Below are 23,292 nucleotides of genomic sequence, written 5' to 3'. Positions count from 1 at the left end.
TCTCACCAAGTTGAATTCCATGCTAGTTGGGGGTGGGACCTGAGCTGAGTCCAGGGAAGGCTGAGCCTGGAGGGCAAGTGATGAGCACAGCACGTGTTGGCTTTCTCAGAGGAACGGGGACTTGGGTTTCCTTTCTGGCTGAGCTTTAAGTCGGGAGTAAATGATACAGGCTACTGAATTGGGTCTCTGCTCCAGTCCTCCTGCTGTTTACAACCACTGCAAGATGTGAGCTGCCTCGGCCATGCAGCCCAAGGCATTTGCCTAAAGAAAAAGAAAAAAGAGAGCTGTGATATTTTTCTGTTTTTCATCCCCACTTCAAGAAGGGTGGGTTTTTGTTCTGAGGCTTGTGGGTAAACCAGTGCAGAGCTGGGATTGGAAGGGGTAGCTCTGGGGCTTTTCCTCATTCACCAAGGGTCCCATGGGAGGAATCTCCAGTGTCATTGGAGATGACACTCAGTACCAAGGGTTAGGCAACAAGTTACTCTCCTTTCTGCTTGGATATTAAATGCTTTGTTTTAATTTCCTATATTTGCACTTAGTTCGATAGTTCTTTTGCTTTCCAGTTTTTCCTTTCGAGCTGAATTGTATTTTGACTAGGTTCTACCTCATCTTGGGCTCCTAGTTTTTCTTTGTTCTCAGACCAGAGGGATCGTGTGGAATTACTTGTCTGCATTGATGAGGATTTTGCTTTATAAATTTTCTGCTAAGTCAGGAAGTTAAGAAATAGAGCTTCTCCATTTGCTGTTGTGTATTTAGGTGTGGTTGAGTAAGGAAATGCCAACTCTTCCACCTTTTTGCTTTGTGATAATAAAATATCCATAGTTTTATAGTAACTGCCCTCAAGTTCTTAATGGACTTTTAAAATGGTCTGTTCACTATTCAACGCAGTTTTTAAAGAGGACCTGTGATGCCAAAATGGTTTGCTTGGCATTTTCACTTGTGCCCGTAAAGACTGTTCCTTTTCACTCACAGGCAGGGGAGGGCTCTCAGCACCATGCTGCCTCTCCCTGGCAGCTGTGGCGGCTGGCTTACTTTCCAGGACCCGGTAACCCAATCTCTATGTGCTATTCCAGAGCACCTCCTCTCACCCTCAGGGTTGGCGTTTCTGGTTCCCTTAAAGTAAAACCTCCCCAGAATGTTTTATTCCTGGGCCACGAGCTGTCACTCTTGGTGACCAGCCTGTCAGCAGGCCCTGTACTGTGTGCATCGGTCTTCCTGGTAAGCTGCAGGGGTCCCTGTCTTGCTCTTCTGGCCAGTCTCTCCCCTGTGCCACGACCACTGTCACTGTAGCTCCTCCCTGTGAGGGAGCAGGGCCTGAAGAGATTGCAGTGGAACATGTATCCACATAAATAATACTGTTCCAAGAAAAAGGAAGTTGAAAAAAAACGAAAACCCACTTCAATAGATATCCTTTTTTGACTCCTTTGAACTCTGCACAATATGAATGGAGGCCTTATGCCCAGGCTGCAAACTTTTCCTTTGCTTCCGAGCACATGTTTGACTTAACCATTCTCCTTGTGGAGGGTTCAAGAATTCTCAGGGTATTACTCCAAGGCCAGTAATGAGGTATTATCTCTGCCTTTGAAAAGATCTTTTAATGTATGGACAATATGATAAAGTTACTGAACTTTGGACACATCAAGTGATTTTGACGAGCATTTTTTCCTAAAATGAAAACCTGTATGAATATAAAGTAGGGAATGAACAGTTTGAAAATCTTTGTTCCTTGAGTCAGGGTGGGGGGTGGAGTGGGGCCTGTTTGGGCCTTACATCTGAGGGTGGTGTAACCAGTTTGGATAAATAATAAGCTCAGATTATAGTAATGGATTATAAAGTGGCTGGATTATAAGAAGAATGCAGATGAGAAGTTTGGAGGGAGGTCCTGGGAGGGAGCTTCCTGCTCTGGACTAGCTGAGGGAGATGGCCTAGGAAGCGATCACAACCCACCGCCCCAGACCAGCTTGCGTTTCTAGAACTGAATCCAGAGTGTAAACTAGAAGGACATTGTATGTCGAATACCCTGAGCATCTGAAAGGGGAATATTTGATTTGAGTGATAAAAGTAATGGGTGTCACTTTTTGGCACCATAGGAGTTTTTTTTTTTTTAACTTTGTGGAAATGTATGTTAGTTGTGAGAAAGAGTAAGCCTGCTGGGTAAAGTGTTATGTGGCTTTAACCAATGTTACTTTTGGAAGGAACCAGTAATTATTAGATTGAGCCTCGTTGGCACCAGTTTGGTAGTATCTTCAGTCTAATATTGAGTGAGCTAATGTGTGGATCGAAAACAATTACCATGTGAGGGGTCTGTCTTACACTAAGAAACAATCATTCTGAATGATTAATGCAAAGGTCATATGGGAAGCATCCCAATGTTGTATTTTGAGACTTTGGGAGGGTGAAAATGTCTGCACCTGTAAAATACGCCATTAGCTTCCTTGAAAATACATCCTAGGGTGGAACTCCTTTATAGAAACATCTATGAGAAGATTTCTGTACGTGTCTGTTTGTATATATTAGAATTCCTTTGATTGAACAGTAGTGTCTTCGGCGTGTGGGATGAGTGCAGTTCCTAAATATGGATGCCTTTTTGAAAGGAGATATGACAAATAAGTAAGATAGGACCTCCCTGGTGGTGCAGTGGTTAAGAATTCGCCTGCCAACGCAGGGGAAACGGGTTCGAGCCCTGGTCTGGGAATATCTCACATGCTGCAGAGCAACTAAGCCCATGTGCCACAACTACTGAGCCTGTGCTCTAGAACCCACAGGCTACAACTACTGAGCCCACACACCGCAACTACTGGAGCTGTGTGCCTAGAGCCTGTGCTCGGCAACCAGAGAAGCCACTGCAATGAGAAGGCTGCGCACTGCAACGAAGAGTAGCCCCTGGTCGCTGCAACTAGAGAAAGCCTGCGTGCAGGAGTGAGGACCCAACACAGCCAAAAATAAATAAATAAGTAAAATAAAATTACCAAAAAAAAAAATAAGGTACACTATTTGATATAAATGGATGCAGTTGTGGTTTCCTATTCAAACTAATGGGAAATACCTTTACAACTAGAAATATCGTTTCATAAGAGTTACATTGAATTTTGTATGCCTAAGGAGGAAATGTTTTTGCCAACTTATTTAAAATTATAAACATTCCTTCTTAGAGCAGTTTTACAAAGATATGTATTTACTGATGCTTCAATTTTGATTTTTCACCCCTCCCCCCCCAGAAAGAAAGCGAGCCTGTAGGAGGAGAGTATTGCCTAACTCTGTGAGCTTAGTTGAAGCATCAGTCTCCAGGAGCTCTGCTGAGGCTTTTGGCTGCTTTGAAATTTTTGAGGGCCTTCCCCATACCCAAAGTGAATGATAGTGCCGGTGTCTAGGTGGTTTTCTGCCACTGTAAGGGTTGCTAGCCAGAACATGTCAAAGCCATCAACCTCAGCTTGGGCCGCCACATGGAAATTGTGCTGTCACACCTCTCCCTCGTGCCAGCTGTACGCACACTTTGGAGGCTGCATTTTCCCTGGGGCTCATATTGCTGGGCCTCCTGCAGGCCACCGGATCTTTTAGATAATAATAGTCCTTAAGCCAGTGCCCTGACCTATTTCACCAGCGTCCCACAAGTGTATGAACTGGGGTCTGGGCCAGAGCCTTTGGGAACCTTGGTGTTGGTCATTTTCGCCACTTGAGTTGACTTGCTGGTAATTCTCATCACTTGGAGTTTTAGCTAGAGAGGTACAATAAAAGCTCTATGGCATGTGATCAGGATAACTAGTAAGTAATCAATACATTTGAATAATTATTTAAAGCAAGAAATCTGAATCTCCAACTGGCTAGTCTCAGCTAAACTTTCAATTCCATGCTAGCAAAGTAGTAATATTCTAGATGATGTAACTGAGGTGATGCATCCTTAATGAAACAGTGGACTGATTTGTTAGTAAATGAAATTATTCTATATGTAACCCTTGGGAAATTGATGAGTAGTTATTAAATCACTGTTCAGCCAAAAAAGATACTTTAAAAGGTGTTATTAAGTTCTTGTCAGTCTTTCTCCCAGCCTCAGCATTCATTTAAACTTGCTGCTTAGACGTGCAGGTAAGCCGTGTTGTCACCATGACTTGCAATGATGTCTTTCTGAATGGTCCTTCACAATCTAGAATTAGACATGGATTCCTTGGTTTATTCACGGGATGATAAATGAGGATGTGTCATGATTATGAATGAGAAATGCATTCTCATTAGATCCCAGGGCAAAATGACTTTCAGAAGTGATGTGCCCTCATCTTTACCATATAAGGCCGTTACTGTATGGTTTCCTTCAGTTTCCATGGACTTGAGCTCTCAGCAGTTTATAATTGCCCAGCTCCGCCCTTTTAAAGATACATACTTATGGGTGAAATATGTTGTTGTGCTTTAGGTTTGATTTTGTTATGGGTAAGAAGCTATTTGGAGGTGCAAGCCCTTGGAATCACAGCAGCTGATAACTTGACTGTGTGTGGAGCACACCCTGTGTGTAAACCCATCATTGCACATTTAAAACGGCATTTTTTTCTCATACTTCTTTTTGTTCCTCTATCACTGTCAGACATTTAGTCGATTCCCTTTCTGTTGTGCTGCAGGATGATGCTACTTTCCCTGTTTTATTTGTTGTAAGGATTTATGATGATGTTATAACCAGAGGAAGCAGCTGGTTGCAGGGTATCATTTTTTATTAACTTGTGTTTCTGATGACCATCTGCCACTAATTTCAACATTACTCTTGTGCCTTTTTCACAACCCCATGGCATAGTGGAAATTTTCTTTCTCTGTAGAAACCTAGTAGGATTGTCAGTGATATTTTAGATGTCTGCTTCTTGGTTTTCTCTGTTCCTATTTCTTTACTTAGAAAGTGGGAATAATAGGGTTGCTGTTTCATGAAGGTAGTTGTGATAATGCACATAAAAGATTGTCCTACAGTTCTTAGCATGTAACGTAAGCACTCTGAAAGTGCTAGCGATTTTTATTACTAATTATTTGTTTTTGATAGAAAGGGGGGAAATAAGTGGCAGTTGTCTTTTGAATTACATTCAAGTTCCCGTGAAACTGTTGGGCTCTTTATTACTTTTATGCTATAGACTTGTCGGGGCTGAGTTGAGAATGGCAGAAACGCTTCTTACTATTCTCAGATATCTTACTTGATTGAAGAATACTGGTGAGTAGCTATTTACTTTTGGCCAGGGTTGTATAATTTTAACCTTAAAAAGAAAAGTCATTTAGTAAGCTTCTGAGTATAATTAAGAGCAACTAGTATTAATGTACTACCCGATTCCCCTCAAAATTGCTGTATATCTGAGCAAAAGCTCTTCCTAGCCCAGATTGAAAAAAATTATTTGGTGTCCTTGGATGTTTAGAGTTCACTGACTATACTCTGCCATCAAGGATGCCAGATGGGGTGTGCTGGGGTGAGCCTCCGAATGCAAAGACCCTGGGATACAATAAAACATTTCAGGTAGAAAAACTCTTTTCCTTGGGATTAAAGGGTTTTTTTTTTAGATTTTTAAAATAATTAATTAACTAATTAATTTATGGCTGCGTTGGGTCTTAGTTGCAGCACGTGGGATCTTTGTTGAGGCATGCAGGATCTTCACTGTGGTGCGTGGGCTTCTCTCTAGTTGTGGCTTGTGGGTTTTCTCTTCTCTAGTTGTGGCGCACAGGCTCCAGGGTGCGTGGGCTCTGTAGTTGCGGCACGTGGGTTCCAGAGCACGTGGGCTCTGTAGTTTCCGGCTCACGGGCTCTAGTTGAGGTGCGTGAGCTCAGTAGTTGTGGCATGCGGGCTTAGTTGCCCCACAGCATGTGGGATCTTAGTTCCCTGACCAGGGATCGAACCCACGTCCCCTGCATTGCAAGGCGGATTCTTTCCCACTGGGCCACCAGGGAAGTCCCATAGATTTTTTTTTTTAATGTAAATTAATAACAATATATTGGTGTGTTTCTCAACTTTATTATATTTTAGTTATTTTTTAAAAATAGGAAACAAAATAATAGGACACTCATGTACTCACCTACAAGGTTAAACAGATGTTAATATTTTGCCATGTTTGTTTCATATCTCCCTTTTTTGAAAACAGTAAAGCATAACAGATGTAGCTAAACTACCATTCTGCTTTCCATTTTTTCTCCTTCCCCAGAGGTAATTGTCTCCTCAAAGTTGGTATGTATCATATGTTTGTACTTTATTACATGTGAATGTACCTATAACATAGACTATTATTTGGTATGTTTTAAACTTTTATATAAGTGATATTTATTCTCATACCAAAGGACAGTTACATTGCTTCTGCTTTTTTCACTGTTTCTAACAGTGCTTCCATGAATATACCCTTGTGCAAAATATGGGAGCGTTTCTCTCGCACAGACCATCAAGAAGTGGTATTGCTGAGGGGCGGGCAACTTCAGCTCCAGTTGTTTCCAAATTGCTCTCAAAAGGAATCGTAGCAGGATACTCTCCTGTGCGTAGTTTTTATGAGTTCCTCTTTCCAAACATGTTTGCCAGCACTTGTATTTAGACTTCTAAATTCTTGCCAATTTTAATATGGTGTCAAATATTACCTTATTGTTTTAATTTGCAGTTCCCTGATTACCAGTGAGATGGAGTACTTTCCATACATCTGTTGGCTTTTCAGGCTTCCTTCCCTGTGGATCCCTGTTCATATCATTTGCCCCTTATTCTATTAAGTTGTTTATTGATTTTGTCAGGTATATATTTTATGTATACATACATGTATATATGTATGTATATACACACACACACGTAGATACAAAATCTTCTCCCAATCTGCAACTTGTCTTTTCACTTTACTTGTGTTTTTTGAGAACAACCCACACTGCTGAATTTGCATTACTTTTTTTCCCCCTCCTTTTTTGAGGGGAGTTTGCATCAATATTTATAAGTCACATAAGCCTAAGTTTCTCTTCCTTACACTGTCCTTCATATCAAGGTGGTACATTCCTTATGTAGTGAGTTCAGCAGTGCGCTTTTATTTTTTATTCTCTGGGAACACTTGGTTTGAGATGATGTCTTCCTTGAATGTTTGGGAAAACTCATCTGTAAAACCATCTGGGCCTATTATTTTTGGTATTTACTGATTGATTTTGGGTGGGCAGTGATGTATGGAGTTACAGTACTGGTTCTTTTTTATTATTATTATTTTTGGCTGCGTTGGGTCTTCATTGCTGCATGCGGGCTTTCTCTAGTTGTGGCGAGCGGGGGCTACTCTTTGTTGCGGTGCGCAGCCTTCTCATTGCAGTAGCTTCTCTTGTTGCAGAGCATGGGCTCTAGGTGCGCGGGCTTCAGTAGTTGCAGTGTGTGGGATTCAGTAGTTGTGGCTTGCGGGCTCTAGAGCGCAGGCTTAGTAGTTGTGGCACATGGGCTTAGTTGCTCCGCGGCATGTGGGATCTTGCTGGACCAGGGCTTGAACCCGTGTCCCCTGCGTTGGCAGGCGGATTCTTAACCACTGCACTGTGGGAAGCCCACAGTACTGGTCCTTTTATGATTCTGGGTCTCTTTAGGTTTTCTGTTTATTGAAGGAGTTTTGATACATCACACATTTTCTAGGAGCTTACTTATTTCATCTGGAATTTTAAGTTTTGTTTTAGCTATATCCCACAAGTTTTGATATGGCATGTATTTACTGACCAATTTTAACCTTTTTCTGTTGGCTATTATGACTTTCTATGTGAATTATTTAGTAAATTAGAAATTTTGGGGGGACTTCCCTGGTGGTGCAGTGGTTAAGAATCCGCCTGCCAATGCAGGGGACACGGGTTCGAGCCCTGGTCCGGGAAGATCCCACATGCCGTGGAGCAACTAAGCCGGTGAGCCACAACTACTGAGCCTGTGCTGTAGAGCCCGCGAGCCACAACTACTGAGCCCGCATGCCACAACTACTGAAGCCTGTGCACCTAGAGCCTGTGCTCTGCAACAAGAAAAGCCACTGCAACGAAGAAGCCCCTGCTCACCACAGCTAGAGAAAGCCCGCGCTCAGCAACGAAGACCCAACGCAGCCAAAAATAAATAAATTCATTTTTTAAAAAAAGAAAAGAAGAAGAAGAAGGCTGATACCGTTTATGTTCCTGGTACGGTAGGAAGGGTAGGAGTGATGTCGAGGACTTGGATAGGTTGGCAAACACTTTTAAAAAAAAAACAAACTTTTCAGATGCTTTGGAGATTTTTGGCTTGTACTTTTCTGTTAATTTTTAATTGTATTGCGTTGTACTCAGAACATGTTCTGTACAATATCGATTCCTTGGTAGTTTTTGAGATTTGCTTTGTGGTATTCTATTTGGTGATTTAAAAAAAAATGTTTATTGGTGTGCTTGGAAACAAAAAACAATGTGTGTTTTAAAATGTTGGCTATGGGCTTCCCTGGTGGCGCAGTGGTTGAGAGTCCGCCTGCCGATGCAGGGGATGCAGGTTCATGCCCCGGTCCGGGAAAGTCCCATGTGCTGTGGAGCGGCTGGGCCTGTGAGCCATGGCCGCTGAGCCTGCGCGTCCGAAGCCTGTGCTCCACAACGGGAGAGGCCACAGCAGTGAGAGGCTCGCGTACTGCAAAAAAAATAAATAAATAAAAATAAAAAATAAAATAAAATGTTGGCTACAAGTTGTATATATCCGTTAGATCAAGCTTGTTACTTTTGTTAAAGCCGTTTATATTCATACTGATTTTTGTCTGTTTGATCTCTTAAGTCTTTATTACAATCTCTTAAGATTATGGTTTTGTCATTTTCTCCTTGTACTTCTGTCAATTTCTGCTTTAATTATTTTGAAGCTTATGTAGTTAGATGAGTTAAAGTCCATAGTGACTATAGCTTTTCTCTGATTTGTTTCTTTAAATGTTAAAATGTAATCTTAAATAATGCATTTCACCTTAAAATCTATTTGTTCTGGTATAACCACCTGGTACATATTTTTATATCCCTTCCCCTCCTTTAGTTGCCTTTTTGTATTATTATTTTGTAAATGTGTCTTATAGCTGGTTTTAATCTGATCTGAAGCACCTCGTCTTTTAGCAGGTGAGTTTAAGTCATTCATATTTACCGCAGTTTGTGATTTATGGTTGGTTTTATTTCCACCATCTTATTTTGTGCTTTCTAGCTTTCATGCTTTTTCTTGCCCTTTTTTCTTTTTATTTCCTCTCTCTCTTATATTGAATGAGTTTTTAAAATTCCACTAACCTTCCTACCACTCCATACACTTTTTGGAAGTTATATATTCTCTTTTAGTGTTTACCCTTAATTTTAACATACTTACATGACTTAAAGTCTAAAACTAGTCAAATTTTCTGCCTTTTTCTAGGGAAGGGCCCTGAAACCTTTGAATTCTGATCATATCTTTCTATCTTACATGTTATTGTTGTTTAGTGTTTTAGTTCTGCCTTGTCTTACCTGTACTCCAGTTAGTCATAATTACTACTGTTCTATACAGTCAATGCCTATTTACATTGACCACATTTACCAATTTGTTTGCTCACTTCTTGTTTTCGTATCCCAGTTCTTTCTTCTGGTTCACTTTCTTTTCCTGAAATAAGTCCTTGAACTTAGTTCTTTGAAATTAATTTTGAAATTCTTTGAGATAAGTCCAAGAACTTAATTCTTTGAATAAGAGTCTTTAAATGGTAAATTTTCAGTATCTTTTTGTTTAAAAATGTTGGGGTTGTTGTTTGTTTGTTTGGTCATCACTTTTGAATGATAGTTTATCTGGGCATAGAATGCACAGATGGTTGTTTTTCTTCCCATTTCTGAGATAGTTTCTGATGTCTTTGTTTCTGTACTTGCTTTTGAGAAGTCTGCTCACAGCTAGTCTAGTTATTCTCTCTGTAGGTAATCTGTCTTTTCTCTATGGCTGCTTTGGTTTGAGATTTTATCTTTGTTTTAGGTGTTCTGAATTGCACTAGGATATTCTACTTGGGACCTGTGCTTCTTCAATCTGAAGACTTATGCCCTCAGTTAAACTTGGAAAATCCTCAGCCCTCATCTCTTCAGTTTTTTGTTTCTCTTGCATTCTCTCCTTCTGGAATGTCTGTTGCAATGTGTGTCAGACCTCAACCTGGCCTTTGTGTCTCAGAATGTTTTAAATTACTAAATATCACACATTCAAGAGAGTAACTATATCTATAGCTTAAATAATAATAATACATAATAAAACAGTAATAATATTAGAAAATAAAACACCTGTGAGGTCACCGCCAGCACCTTGAGTAGTAGACCATGACGTGGGGTAGGAACTCCAGGGGAGGAGCACTCACAGGGGGAATTAGGTGAAACTACCTGGCTTGGGTGCTTAGTAGCAGCTCCTTCTTTAAGGAAGGATACGGTCAGGGGTGTTGGTAGAATGGATTCCGGCAGTTGTTAAATTTTGGGTAACGTTTTTTGAGCACTAGAGGTGCTGGGGCGGTACCAAGTGCTTTACCTTGATTGTCTCAGTTAATTCTCACATCAGCTCTTGAAGAAAGAATTCTAGCGTTCTCATTTTACAGGTGAGAAACTGAGGTCATTTGGCCAGAGCCTCGGGAGAAAATGGCAGCGCCACACCCCAGCCCTGGCAGCCTGGTCCCTGACCCTCACTGCTTCTCGGCCTGTCAGTGGCCCACGTGGCTTCTCATACAAGACCCAGGTTCTCTGTAATATTGTGTTTCTTCCTTGGCGTTTTCGTTTATGAATTCCTGTTTTTGGTGATGCCATTCAGGAGACCGAAACTCTGGGTTGAATTAGTTTTGCAAGAGAAAGGGGGAGCGTGTGAAAAAACCCATGCCTCAGGTCCGTAGGCTGGTGCACCTTCGCACCTCAACTCAGAACTCACCTCTCTGCGCAGAAAACCTTCCCAAAGGCTGGAGCCCCCGCACAGCTGCGTGAATGTCCTTCTTCTGTGTTCCTGCCGCCTTGGGCCTGTCCTGGTGCTGCACGTCTTGTGCTGCGCTGTAACTGGAGCTTTAGATGGACTCCACGCTCGGCCAGGACGTGGAGGGCGCCCTGCTCACCTCTGTGTCAGCTCAGCTCAGTGTCTGGCCCAGAGTTCACGGATAACACACGCTTGTAATTCTTTAATGATTGAGTAAGTTAACATTATACAGGAAGAACTAATAGTAAGCGCCAGCTTTTTATTGAGTAGTTACTGTGCTCTGGGTACTCTAATTAATTTAGTTACTGTGCTCTGGGTACTCTAATTTTTTACACACCTTATACAGACGGTTGTAATGCTAGGTTATGATTTACCTCATTTCTCATTTACTCCTCACGGTAATCCTGGGAGGTAAGTATTACTGTTACTCATTTTACAGATGACAAGCTGAAGCTTAGAGAGATTACCTGTCTGAGATCACACACTGTTTAACCAAGAGAGCCTGGACTTCAATCCATATCTGTCTGACTCTGGAGCCTGTGGTCTTTGTGCTTTAGCACACTGCTTCTCTGGAGATTTCCACAGTCAAGTCAAAGTGGAGAAATCCAAATTTACTGATCTTGAAAATTTTCCAAGAAGCCTGCCCCCGTGTTGTGACAGGTGGCCATAACAGGAGAGTAGCATCAACCAAAAAATAGGTTCACTTTTGCATTGTGGTGATTCCTTTCTGTTCACCTGCGTTTAGCATATGTAGAAGAACGTCAGCAAGGACTGGCATTAACCTTTTTAAAAAGAAGCAGCCTTTGTACAGCTGTTGTTGTAATAGCATTTGTCTTGGTTAACACCAGACAAAATTGGTCCGATAAGCCAGATTGGCTGGTTAGGTTCAAGTGTGTAACATGAGCACGTTGTGATGGTTGCTATGACCAACATTAGAAGTTGTGTTCTTAATGAGATGTGGATCTGGGTAATGGCTGAGAGCTAAGCTGGTTAATTAGAAGGCCCAGCTGGCGTTTCTGTTGACGGAAGAGACCGAGACGTTGAAACGTACTATGTCCTTCAGCCACTGAGCAGTGGTTAAAGCTTTTCTTTTCATTACCTTCACTTTGCTTGCTCACTGGAAGTGCCATCCACTTGCAGAACTGTTAATTTGTATATTCAAGGGCATTAGCTTATCATATTAAAGGTTATATTTTACATTTTGAATAATACCAGGTTTGGTTTTTTTTTTAAACAGTAAAAACACACCTATAATTTACAGTAGGCTATTGTTAGAATTGTATTGTGATGAAAAGACTCTTGTATTCTCTTTTGCTGTGTCTATTAATGCCATTGATTAAATAAAATCTCTGTGGTTCTGGAAATGTAGATCCTTGATTTGATGGAGTATCCTTGGTAGTAACTGTTTTTTAGAAATGCAAGTTGACATTTCTTAACAGTTGACGTTGGCTGATATGAACGTCATAATTTGTAGATTCTTGAGAGTTTGGGGTAGAAGTAATAAAGGAGAAGTGGGTCTGACAAAACATAAGAACTCTGTGGCATTGATGTTACATAATAGGTCTGTTTCTCTCTCCTTTCAGACTGGTCGAATTGACAAATCCTACCCCACAGTGTGTGGTCACACAGGACCAGTGCTGGACATAGACTGGTGCCCACATAACGATCAGGTCATTGCCAGCGGCTCAGAGGACTGCACGGTTATGGTAAGTTCCCTCGGTGTGGCGGGCACACAGGCCAGCGAGACTCACCTACTGCCTTCAAAGAGTGTGTGTGTGTGTAGGCTTGAAATGCAGAAAATCATAGAGCTTTGATTGTCCATTGGACTATACAAGAATTTAGTGACACTGAAGTTTAACTGCAGATAAGCCGTTTTACAAGTTTATATCAGGGAGTTGTACTCTCTTGTCTTTTTCCTTCTTTTGCTTCTGTGTGTGCGCATACTTGTTAACAGTTGACACATCTGCTTGATGGGAAGATTTTAGGGAAAGTAAAATGACTTTCAAATAATTCTGTGAATGCCGTTACACCACATGACCTTCCTCCCCTCTAAAAAAGGAGAGATAAAATTGCTACCATGATATATTACAGTGCATATTACAGTGAAATACGATGCCAAAGGTTATATAGATAGATGGAATGTGAAACAGATATTGAAAGATAATAAAGAGTTTTTGTAGGTGCTTATTTCCAAGCTAATGTCTAGTGGACCCTGGTTAACGAAGTCCTTTTTATGCAGATATGCAAATAACCAATTTGAAAGGTTGTTAAAGTAAGTTCTGTATGTTCCCCGGTTTAGATTCCAAAGGTAGGTTATGTATGAAACCAGGCTTTGGAGTACTTGTGAATGAAACCACGCTTTGGAGTACTTGTGAATGTGAAGCTTCTTGTTCTTGATTATGTTCTTCTTAGCCTTCAAATGTAATTATGAGTTTGGATCCATTTTTAATCCTAGCGCAACATCTGCTGCAAAGACTGGGCAAGAACGCAGACAGGGAGCCCTGAAGTCATGCCTGGAGTGGATGCAGGTCGTCCCTCAGGCAGCCTCACACCTGGCAGGTGGAGAGCTGCAAGACCTGCACTCTGGTTATCCCCCTCTTGGTTTTCTGTGCACTGAACCAGACTTAGAAACATTGTTTGGAAGACTTTGTTAATTACAGTTATTTTACATAAAAGGAAATTAATTCCTGAACTGTGCCATTTAAACGTTTACCCATTTTTCCTCATGGACTTTTGGCTAAGGATAACTCCTCCTGTGATCTCATGATTTTGGCAGCCAAAGTGTATTAAAGAAATATGCTGCTATTAAAAGGAGTTGTTCCATTTAACATGCCTTGCTAAATTGATCATTTGAATGGCTGCAGACACATTTTGCTAAGGGGAAGGAACAGTATTTAGACCTGATGCCCAAATCTTAAACTGAGAGTCTTAACCTTTCTTGGAGAAGCGGGTTTGATCCATCCCTCCCCATCTCCAGCATTATTGGTCACATTGCCCTTTAAAAAAAAACCTTTGTATTATAAAACAGACTAAACGAGCAGTTAAGTGAGTTCAATTAAGTGAAAAAGTGAATTGAGGGACTTCCCTGGTGGCACAGTGGTTGGGAATCTGCCTGCCAATGCAGGGGACACGGGTTCGATCCCTGGTCCAGGAAGATCCCACATGCTGCGGAGCAACTAAGCCCGTGCACCACAACTACTAAGCCTGCGCTCTAGAGCCCGCGAACCACAACTACTGAGCCCACGCGCCTAGAGCCCATGCTCCGCAACAAGAGAAGCCACTGCAATGAGAAGCCCGCGCACCACAACAAAGAGTAGCCCCCGCTCGCCACAACTAGAGAAAGCCCACCCACAGCAACAAAGACCCAATGCAGCCAAAAATAAATAAATTAAAAATAAATAAATTCATTAAAAAAAAAAGTGAACTGAGTTAGGAGGTTTATTACTGAGTGAACACCCTGTGACTGCCACCCAGGTCAAGAAATGGAACTTTCCCAGGCTTCTCAGTCTCTTCCCTGTGCCCCATCCCAGTCCCCATCCACCCCTCCCTCTCCAAGTAACCAGTAAAACTCACTTCCTTGCCCTTTCTTTGTGGTTTTAATCACTCAAGTGTGCGTCTCTGGACGCTAGAGCTTAGTCTTCCAAGTTCTAAAAACTTGATATGCCTTTTAAGTCTTTCCTAATCTACAGGTTCCTCCTCCATCCTTTTCTTGTTGAAGAAGCCTGATCTTTGACCTGTTGCTTCCAGAAGTCCAGAGTTTGCTGATTGCACCCTCGTGGTCCAGTTCAACCTGCTACTCTGTCTTTCAGATTCCCTGCAAGTTGGCAGCTGGATGCTAGAGCATGATTAGATTCAGATTCCATCCCTTTGACAAGCCTAGAGCTCGTGCTCTGGTCTCCCCTCAGGAGGCACGAGGTGTCAAGATGCCTGGTTTTTTGCTGTTTTTTGATTTGTGATTGATGCCCAGCACCTAGATCCAGCAACTCATTAGGGGGTCTCAAAATGGTGATATTAAATGCTGTGATTTTGTTTTCAGTTTTCAGCTGGTAAAATTTTTAAGGTGATGCTCTCTCTTATCTACTATTTAGTTACCCAGGAGTATAGTTCATATAGGAAAGCAGGATAAATGCTTGATTCTTTCCTTTTATTTACCCAGTTTTCAAAATAATGAATTGGTTCTTTATCTTCCTCAGAAGGTGACCAATTAGTTTTTCATTTGGAGGTTTTTTTCCCCCTTTCATTTCATTTTGAACTGAATGGGTTTCAATCTGTTACAATTCTTTTCTCAAAGCTCAGGGGATTCAGTCTGTGTTAATGGGAACCTCTTCACAGTTCCTGAGTCCTTCTGAAGTGACCCTACTTGTTTCTGTTGCTTCCTTGCTCTTCTGTATGTCCAGGTGTCTCAGGCCCATCCCTGACCCCACACCTCAAATCCGCCACTTCTCTCAGAAGCTCTGGTTTGTTTTAATGGAAAATGGAGTTTCTAGATCACTCTCTGAGTGCTTAGGGATGCTCATTGTTACCGTAGCGATCATTGTTTTTAAGACTTTGCAGTAAAGTATTTGGCTAGAATATACATATATATTTAAAGATATAATACCTTGTGACTTCGTCTTAATCTTTCCAGTTCAAATTCAGGACTGTATAGTTTTTACCTAACTTCTTTAATAATACATCTCTGCTCCTTTCTTTCACACCAAGAATCCTGGTTCTCAGGAGTTCAGGATGAATTAGAATATCCTAATCTATCTCATTTGCTTTTTCACAGTATACATACAATAGTCTCACACTAAAAATACTAAGAGTATCACCACCATTATGATTACTGAAAGCAGTTTAAAAAAAAAAGGCACTTGGATCATCTGAAGCTCCTTCTCTAGTAGATTCTAGACCCCAGTACTCTGGAAACCAACCAGAGAGGGCTCCCTTCCAGGACAGGCCCCACCCTGAGGAGCAGTTCCAAGGGATGGAATCAAATAGGAAAGGCTCGTGGGAACTGTATTCTCTAAGTTCTTCTATATTGACAATAGCTTGTTGTGACCTTTATACTTAAAGGTGAATTTTTCTGGATATAAAATTCTTGGCTTGCAGTATTTCCTTGAGTATCTAAATATTTCATTTTCTTTTGGCATAAAGTGTTGCTGTAAAAAATCAGATGATCAGAAAAAATCTGATTTTCTTTTCCTTATAGACTATATGTTCTTTTTGCCTAGATGTTCATAATTTTTTTTTTTCTTAAAATGTAGTAATTTTACTAGACTATTGTTGGTTATTCTGAGTTGGTATTTCTGTGTGTGATGTGCTCTTTCAATATATGGTTTCAGGTGCCCACCCCCCCCCCCCAGCAGGGAAGTTTTATTGACTTAGAGTCTTCAGTATTTGTTCTGTTCCTTTGCTTTGGTTTTTCCCTTCAGGGACTCCTGTTATCCAAATGCTTTATCTTATTTACCTATCTTCGATATTTGTCAGTTTCTCTCCAAACCTTTTTTCTTACTCATTTCTTTTAGGCTAAAATTTTTCTGCTTTTTACCTTTTATTTCTTTGGGGACATTATTTATGTTTATTTGCTCTTAGCTTCTTTGTTAGTCTTCGTTTCTAAAGTACTTTTCCTTTTATTTCTATTTTTTTTCTTGATTTCCGCCACCTTACTTTTGAGTTTTTCAAGTTCTGATTTATGTTTCCTGTCTTGTATTGTTTTCTTAATAATATCTTTCGAAATGTGTGTGATAGTTTTTATCTTTCTTTGGAGCTGGTCTTACTCGCATTCTTGTACTGTCTGCAGGGATGTATTCTCTTTTTTTCTCCTAGTAATTTTGGAGCCTTGATTTTTTTTCTTTCTTCTCCCTCTCTTATTTTTATGTGAATTTAGTTTTCCCGAGCTTTCAGAAGCTGGCTTCCTTCATAAAGCTGTTCTAACTTCACAGAGCTCCCTCTTCTGTCCTTTTCAGGTAGTGTTCAGAAACATGGTGGCTTGCTGTCAGATTTCCTGACCTGCTTTTTTTTGGTCTTTCTGATTCCTTTGTCCATCTTATTTCTGTCCTGCTCAGATTTGATTCCATTTCTTGGAATTTCCACTCAGTGTGGGCCTGTCTCAGAAGGGAGTCCTCTCTGGTTGGTGTCTAGGGTATTGGGGTTTAGATTTCTCCAGCCCCTTCATACCTTTTTCGTTTCAGGTCCTTGTTCTCACCTGCTGTTGGAGAAGGCAAAGCTCCTTCCCGTTTCCGTTGTGGCCTCATATTGGCCTGCTCTTCTCAGATCTGTGGGGCACCCCATTGCTGCCCCATGATTTTTTTCGCACAGAGGCCGACAACACACGGGTTGTGTGGCTGTTGGTGGTTTTCCTCCACACACTTGCATTTGGGTTATCACCTAGTTTTGTGTATATATTGTCCCTGTGTTTTTGTTTTGTTATCTGCCTGCTCTGTGTTTTTCTTGAGGGACTTCGGAAGATCCCAAAACTGTGCTGCCACTGACACCACCATTGTCCCAGAATCCTCTGACGTTGCCCCTTTATTGGTATTGCCCGAGTGAACATTTTGTAAATTAAATAATGCTTTGGGATAAATCTTCCTCCTAGTTTTTTTTCACTCCCTTAACTATGGTGCTGATATTTTAATCACTTAATGTTTCCCAAATCATTTGTTATTATTATTGGGGTAATTACAAAATGCTTTAACAACTCAGCAGTTGAAATAAAATTTTAAAGAAGTATTTGATCTTCTACCCCACCTGCTTCTTTTTTTTTATTTTTGAATTTTATTTTATTTATTTTTTATACAGCAGGTTCTTATTAGTTATCTATTTCATGCATATAAGTGTATATATGTCAATCCCAATCTCCCAATTCATATCACCACCACCCCCATCCCTGCCACTTTCCCCACTTGGTGTCCATACATTTGTTCTCTACATCTGTGTCTCTATTTCTGCCCCGTAAACCAGTTCATCTGTACCATTTTTCTAGGTTCCACATATATGCGTTAATATATGCTATTTGTTTTTCTCTTTCTGACTTACTTCACTCTGTATGACAGTCTCTAGGTCCATCCACGTCTCTACAAATGACCCAATTTTCTTCCTTTTTATGGGTGAGTAATATTCTGTCGTATATACGTACCACATCTTCTTTATCCATTCATCTGTCGATGGGCATTTAGGTTGCTTCCATGTCCTGGCTATTGTAAATAGTGCTGCAATGAACATTGGGGTGCATGTGTCTTTTTGAATTATGGTTTTCTCTGGGTATATGCCCAGTAGTGGGATTGCTGGGTCATATGGTAGTTCTATTTTTAGTTTTTTAAGGAACCTCCATACTGTTCTCCATAGTGGCTGTATCTATTTACATTCCCACCAATAGTGCAAGAGGGTTCCCTTTTCTCCACACCCTCTCCAGCATTTGTTGTTTGTAGATTTTCTGATGATGCCCATTCTAACTGGTGTGAGGTGATACCTCATTGTAGTTTTGATTTGCATTTCTCTAATAATTTGTGATGTTGACCAGCTTTTCATGTGCCTCTTGGCTATCTGTATGTCTTCTTTGGAGAAATGTCTATTTAGGTCTTCTGCCCATTTTCTGATTGGGTTGTTTCTTTTTTTAGTGTTGAGCTGCATGAGCTGTTTATATATTTTGGAGATTAATCCTTTGTCCGTTGATTCATTTGCAAATATTTTCTCCCATTCCGAGGGTTGTCTTTTTGTCTTGTTTGTAGTTTCCTTTGCTTTGCAAAAACTTTTAAGTTTCATTAGGTCCCATTTGTTTATTTTTATTTCCATTACTATAGGAAGTGGATCAAAAAAGATCTTTCTGTGATTTATGTTAAAGAGTGTTCTTCCTATGTTTGCCTCTAACAGTTTTATAGTGTCCAGTCTTACATTTAGGTCTCTAATCCATTTTGAGTTTATTTTTGTGTATGGTGTTAGGGAGTGTTCTAATTTCATTCTTTTACATGTAACTGTCCAGTTTTCCCAGCACCACTTATTGAAGAGACTGTCTTTTCTCCATCGTATATCCTTGCCTCCTTTGTCATAGATTAGTTGACCATAGGTGCATGGGCTTATCTCTGGGCTTTCTATCCTGTTCCATTGATCTATGTTTCTGTTTTTGTGCCGGTACCATATTGTCTTGATGACTGTAGCTTTGTAGTATAGTCTGAAGTCAGGGAGACTGATTCCTCCAGCTCTGTTTTTTACCCCTCAAGACTGCTTTGGCTATTCAGGGTCTTTTGTGTCTCCATACAAATTTTAAGATTTTTTGTTCTAGTTCTGTAAAAAATACCACTGGTAATTTGATAGGGATTGCATTGAATCTGTAGATTGCTTTGGGTAGTATAGTCATTTTCACAATATTGATTATTGCAATCCAAGAACATGGTATATCTGTCCATCTGTTTGTGTCATCTTTGATTTCTTTCATCAGTGTCTTATAGTTTTCTGAGTATAGGTCTTTTACCTCCTTACGTAGGTTTATTCCTAGGTTTTTATTCTTTTTGTTGCAATGGTGAATGGATTGTTTCCTTCATTTCTCTTCCTGATCTTTCGTTGTTAGTGTATAGGAATGCAGGAGATTTCTGTGCATTAATTCTGTATCCTGCAACTTTACCAGATTCATTGATTAGCTCTAGTAGTTTTCTGGTGGCACCTTTAGGATTCTCTATGTGTAGTATCATGTCATTTGCAAACAGTGACAGTTTTAATTCTTCTTTTCCAATTTGGATTCCTTTTATTTCTTTTTCTTCTCTGATTGCCATGGCTAGGACTTCCAAAACTATGTTGAATAATAGTGGCGAGAGTGGACTTTCTTGTCTTGTTCGTGATCTTAGAGGAAATGCTTTCGGTTTTTCACCATTGAGAATGATGTTTGCTGTGGGTTTGTCATAAACGGCCTTTATTATGTTGAGGTAGGTTCCCTCTCTGCCCACTTTCTGGAGAGTTTTTTAAATTATTATTATTTTTTATTTTTTTTAACATTGTTATTAGAGTATAATTGCTTTACAATGGTGTGTTAGTTTCTGCTTTATAACAAAGTGAATCAGCTATACGTATACATATATCACCATATCTCCTCCCTCTTTTGCGTCTTCCTCCCACTCTCCCTATCCCACCCCTCTAGGTGGTAACAGAGCACTGAGCTGATCTCCCAGTGCTATGCGGCTGCTTCCCACTAGCTATCTGTTTAACATCTGGTAGTGTATATATGTCCATGCCACTCTTTCACTTCATCCCAGCTTACCCTTCCCACTCCCCGTGTCCTCAAGTCCATTCTCTATGTCTGCGTCTTTATTCCTGTCCTGCCCCTAGGTTCTTCAGGACCTTTTTTTTTTTTTTTTTAAGATTCCATATATATGTGTTAGCATATGGTATTTGTTTTTCTCTTTCTGACTTACTTCACTCTGTATGACAGACTCTAGGTCCATCTACTTCACTACAAGTAACTCAATTTCATTTCTTTTTATGGCTGAGTAATATTCCATTGTATATACGTGCCACATCTTCTTTATCCATTCATCTGCTGATGGACACTTAGGTTGCTTCCATGTCCTGGCTATTGTAAATAGAGCTGCAGTGAACATTGTGGTATATGACTTTTTGAATTACGGTTTTCCCAGGGTATATGCCCAGTAGTGGGATTGCTGGGTCATATGGTAATTCTATGTTTAGTTTTTTAAGGAACCTCCATACTGTTCTCCATAGTGGCTGTATCAATTTACATTCCCACCAACAGTGCAAGAGGGTTCCCTTTTCTCTGGAGAGTTTTTATCATAAATCGGTGTTGAATTTTGTCAAAAGCTTTTTCTGCATCTCTTGAGATGATCATATGGTTTTTCTTCTTCAGTTTGTTAAGATGGTGTATCACTTTGGTTGATTTGCATATATTGAAGAATCCTTGCATCCCTGGGATAAATCCCACTTGATCATGGTGTATGATCCTTTTAATGTGTTGTTGGATTCTGTTTGATAGTATTTTGTTGAGGAGTTTTGCATCTATATTCATCAGTGATATTGGTCTGTAATTTTCGTTTTTTGTACTATCTTTGTCTGGTTTTGGTATCAAGGTGATGGTGGCCTCATAGAATGAGTTTGTGAGTGTACCTTCCTCTGCAATTTTTTGGAAGAGCTTGAGAAGGATGGGTGTTAGCTCTTCTCTAAATATTTGATAGAATTCACCTGTGAAGCCATCTGGTCCTGGACTTCTGTTTGTTGGAAGATTTTTTTTTTTTTTTTTTGCGCGGTATGTGGGCCTCTCACTGTTGTGGCCTCTCCCGTTGCTGAGCACAGGCTCCGGACGCGCAGCCTCAGCGGCTATGGCTCACAGGCCCAGCCGCTCCGCGGCATGTGGAATCTTCCCTGACCGGGGCACGAACCTGTGTCCCCTGCATCGGCAGGCGGACTCTCAACCACTGCGCCACCAGGGAAGCCCTGTTGGAAGATTTTTAATCACAGTTCAATTTCATTCCTTGAGATTGATCTGTTCATATTTTCTATTTCTTCCTGGTTCAGTCTTGGAAGGTTATACCTTTCTAAGAATTTGTCCATTTCTTCCAGGTTGTCCATTTTATTGGCATAGAGTTGCTTGTAGTAGTCTCTTACGATGCTTTGTATTTCCACGGTGTCTGTTGTAACTTCTCCTTTTTCATTTCTAATTTTTTTGATAGGAGTCCTCTCCCTCTTTTTCTTGATGAGTCTGGCTAAAGTTTTATCAATTTTGTTTATCTTCTCAAAGAACCAGCTTTTAGTTTTATTGATCTTTGCTATTGTTTTCTTTGTTTGTATTTCATTTATTTCTGCTCTGATCCTTATGATTTCTTTCCTTCTGATAACTTTGGGTTTTGTTTGTTCTTCTTTCTGTAGCTCCTTTAGGTGTAAGGTTAGATTGTTTGAGATTTTTCTTGTTTCTTGAGGTAGGATTGTATTGCTGTAAACTTCCCTCTTAGAACTGCTTTTGCTGCATCCCATAGGTTTTGGATCATTGTGTTTTCCTTGTCATTTGTCTCTAGATATTTTTTGATTTCCTCTTTGATTTCTTCAGTGATCTCTTGGTTATTTAGTAACGTATTGTTTAGCCTCCACATGTTTGTGTTTTTTACGTTTTTTTCCCTGTAATTGATTTCTAATCTCATAGTGTTGTGGTTGGAAAAGATGCTTGATATGATTTCAATTTTCTTAAATTTACTGAGGCTTGATTTGTGACCCAAGATGTGATCTAATCTATCCTGGAGAATGTTCGTGTGCACTTGAGAAGAAAGTGTAATCTGCTGTTTTTGGATGGAATGTCCTATAAATATCAATTAAATCTATCTGGTCTGTTGTGTCATTTAAAGCTTGTGTTTCCTTATTAATTTTCTGTCTGGATGATCTGTCCATTGTTGTAAGTGAAGTGTTAAAGTCTCCCACTATTATTGTGTTACTGTCGATTTCCTCTTTTATATCTGTTAGCAGTTGCCTTATGGCTTGAGGTGCTCCTATGTTGGGTGCGTATATATTTATAATTGTTATATCGTCTTCTTGGATTGATCCCTTGAGCATTATGTAGTGTCCTTTCTTGTCTCTTGTAACATTCTTTATTTTAAAGTCTATTTTATCTGAGTATTGCTACTCCAGCTTTCTTTTGATTTCCATTTGCATGGAATATCTTTTTCCATCCCCTCACTTTCAGTCTGTATGTGTCCCTAGGTCTGAAGTAGGTCTGTTGTAGACAGCATATATATGGGTCTTGTATTTGTATCCATTCAGCGAACCTGTGTCTTTTGGTTGGAGCATTTAATTCATTCCCGTTTAAGGTAATTATCGATATGTATGTTCCTATTACCATTCTCTTAATTGTTATGGGTTTGTTTTTGTAGGTCCTTTTCTTCTCTTGTGTTTCCCACTTAGAGAAGTTCCTTTAGCATTTGTTGTAGAGCTGGTTTGGTGGTGCTGAATTCTCTTAGCTTTTGCTTGTCTGTAAAGCTTTTGATTTCTCTGTCAAATCTGAATGAGATCCTTGCCAGGTAGAGTAATCTTGGTTGTAGGTTCTTCCCTTTCATCACTTTAAATATATCATGCCGCTCCCTTCTGGCTTGTAGAGTTTCTGCTGAGAAATCACCTGTTAACCTTATGAGAGTTCCCTTGTGTGTTATTTGTCGTTTTTCCCTTGTTGCTTTCAATAATTTTTGTCTTTAATTTTTGTCAGTTTGATTACTGTGTGTCTCGGCGTGTTTCTCCTTGGGTTTATCCTGCCTGGGTCTCTGTGCTTCCTGGACTTGGGTGGTTATTTGCTTTCCCATGTTAGGGAAGTTTTCGACTATAATCTCTTCAAATATTTTCTCTGGTCCTTTCTCTCTCCTCCTTCTGAGACCCCTATAATGCGAATGTTGTTGCGTTTAATGTTGTCCCAGAGGTCTCTTAGGCTGTCTTCATTTCTTTTCATTCTTTTTTCTTTATTCTGTTCC

The 23,292-nt window shown here is 40.2% G+C and overlaps 1 protein-coding gene and 1 long non-coding RNA gene across 5 annotated transcripts in view; one reads left to right on the top strand and one right to left on the bottom strand.

Annotated features, from left to right (window-relative positions):
* Nucleotides 1–23,292, top strand: part of CORO1C (coronin 1C) — an 85,252-nt gene that overhangs the window by 40,517 nt on the left and 21,443 nt on the right. For all 4 annotated transcript variants that reach the window (XM_033408627.2, XM_033408630.2, XM_012537335.3 and 1 more), the window contains exon 3: nt 12,448–12,570. In XM_033408627.2, the coding sequence (XP_033264518.1) occupies nt 12,448–12,570 (123 nt within the window). The remainder of the gene's footprint in view (nt 1–12,447; nt 12,571–23,292) is intronic.
* LOC125961320 (uncharacterized) lies at nt 18,110–20,606 on the bottom strand. The gene is made up of 2 exons (XR_007471892.1): nt 20,535–20,606; nt 18,110–18,170 (listed from the first exon to the last, which is right to left on the bottom strand). It is a non-coding gene; the product is annotated as an uncharacterized LOC125961320 (long non-coding RNA).

Source organism: Orcinus orca, chromosome 15, assembly GCF_937001465.1.
Source record: "Orcinus orca chromosome 15, mOrcOrc1.1, whole genome shotgun sequence".
Classification (NCBI taxonomy): domain Eukaryota; kingdom Metazoa; phylum Chordata; class Mammalia; order Artiodactyla; family Delphinidae; genus Orcinus; species Orcinus orca.
This window is presented reverse-complemented; position numbering and strand designations above follow the sequence as displayed.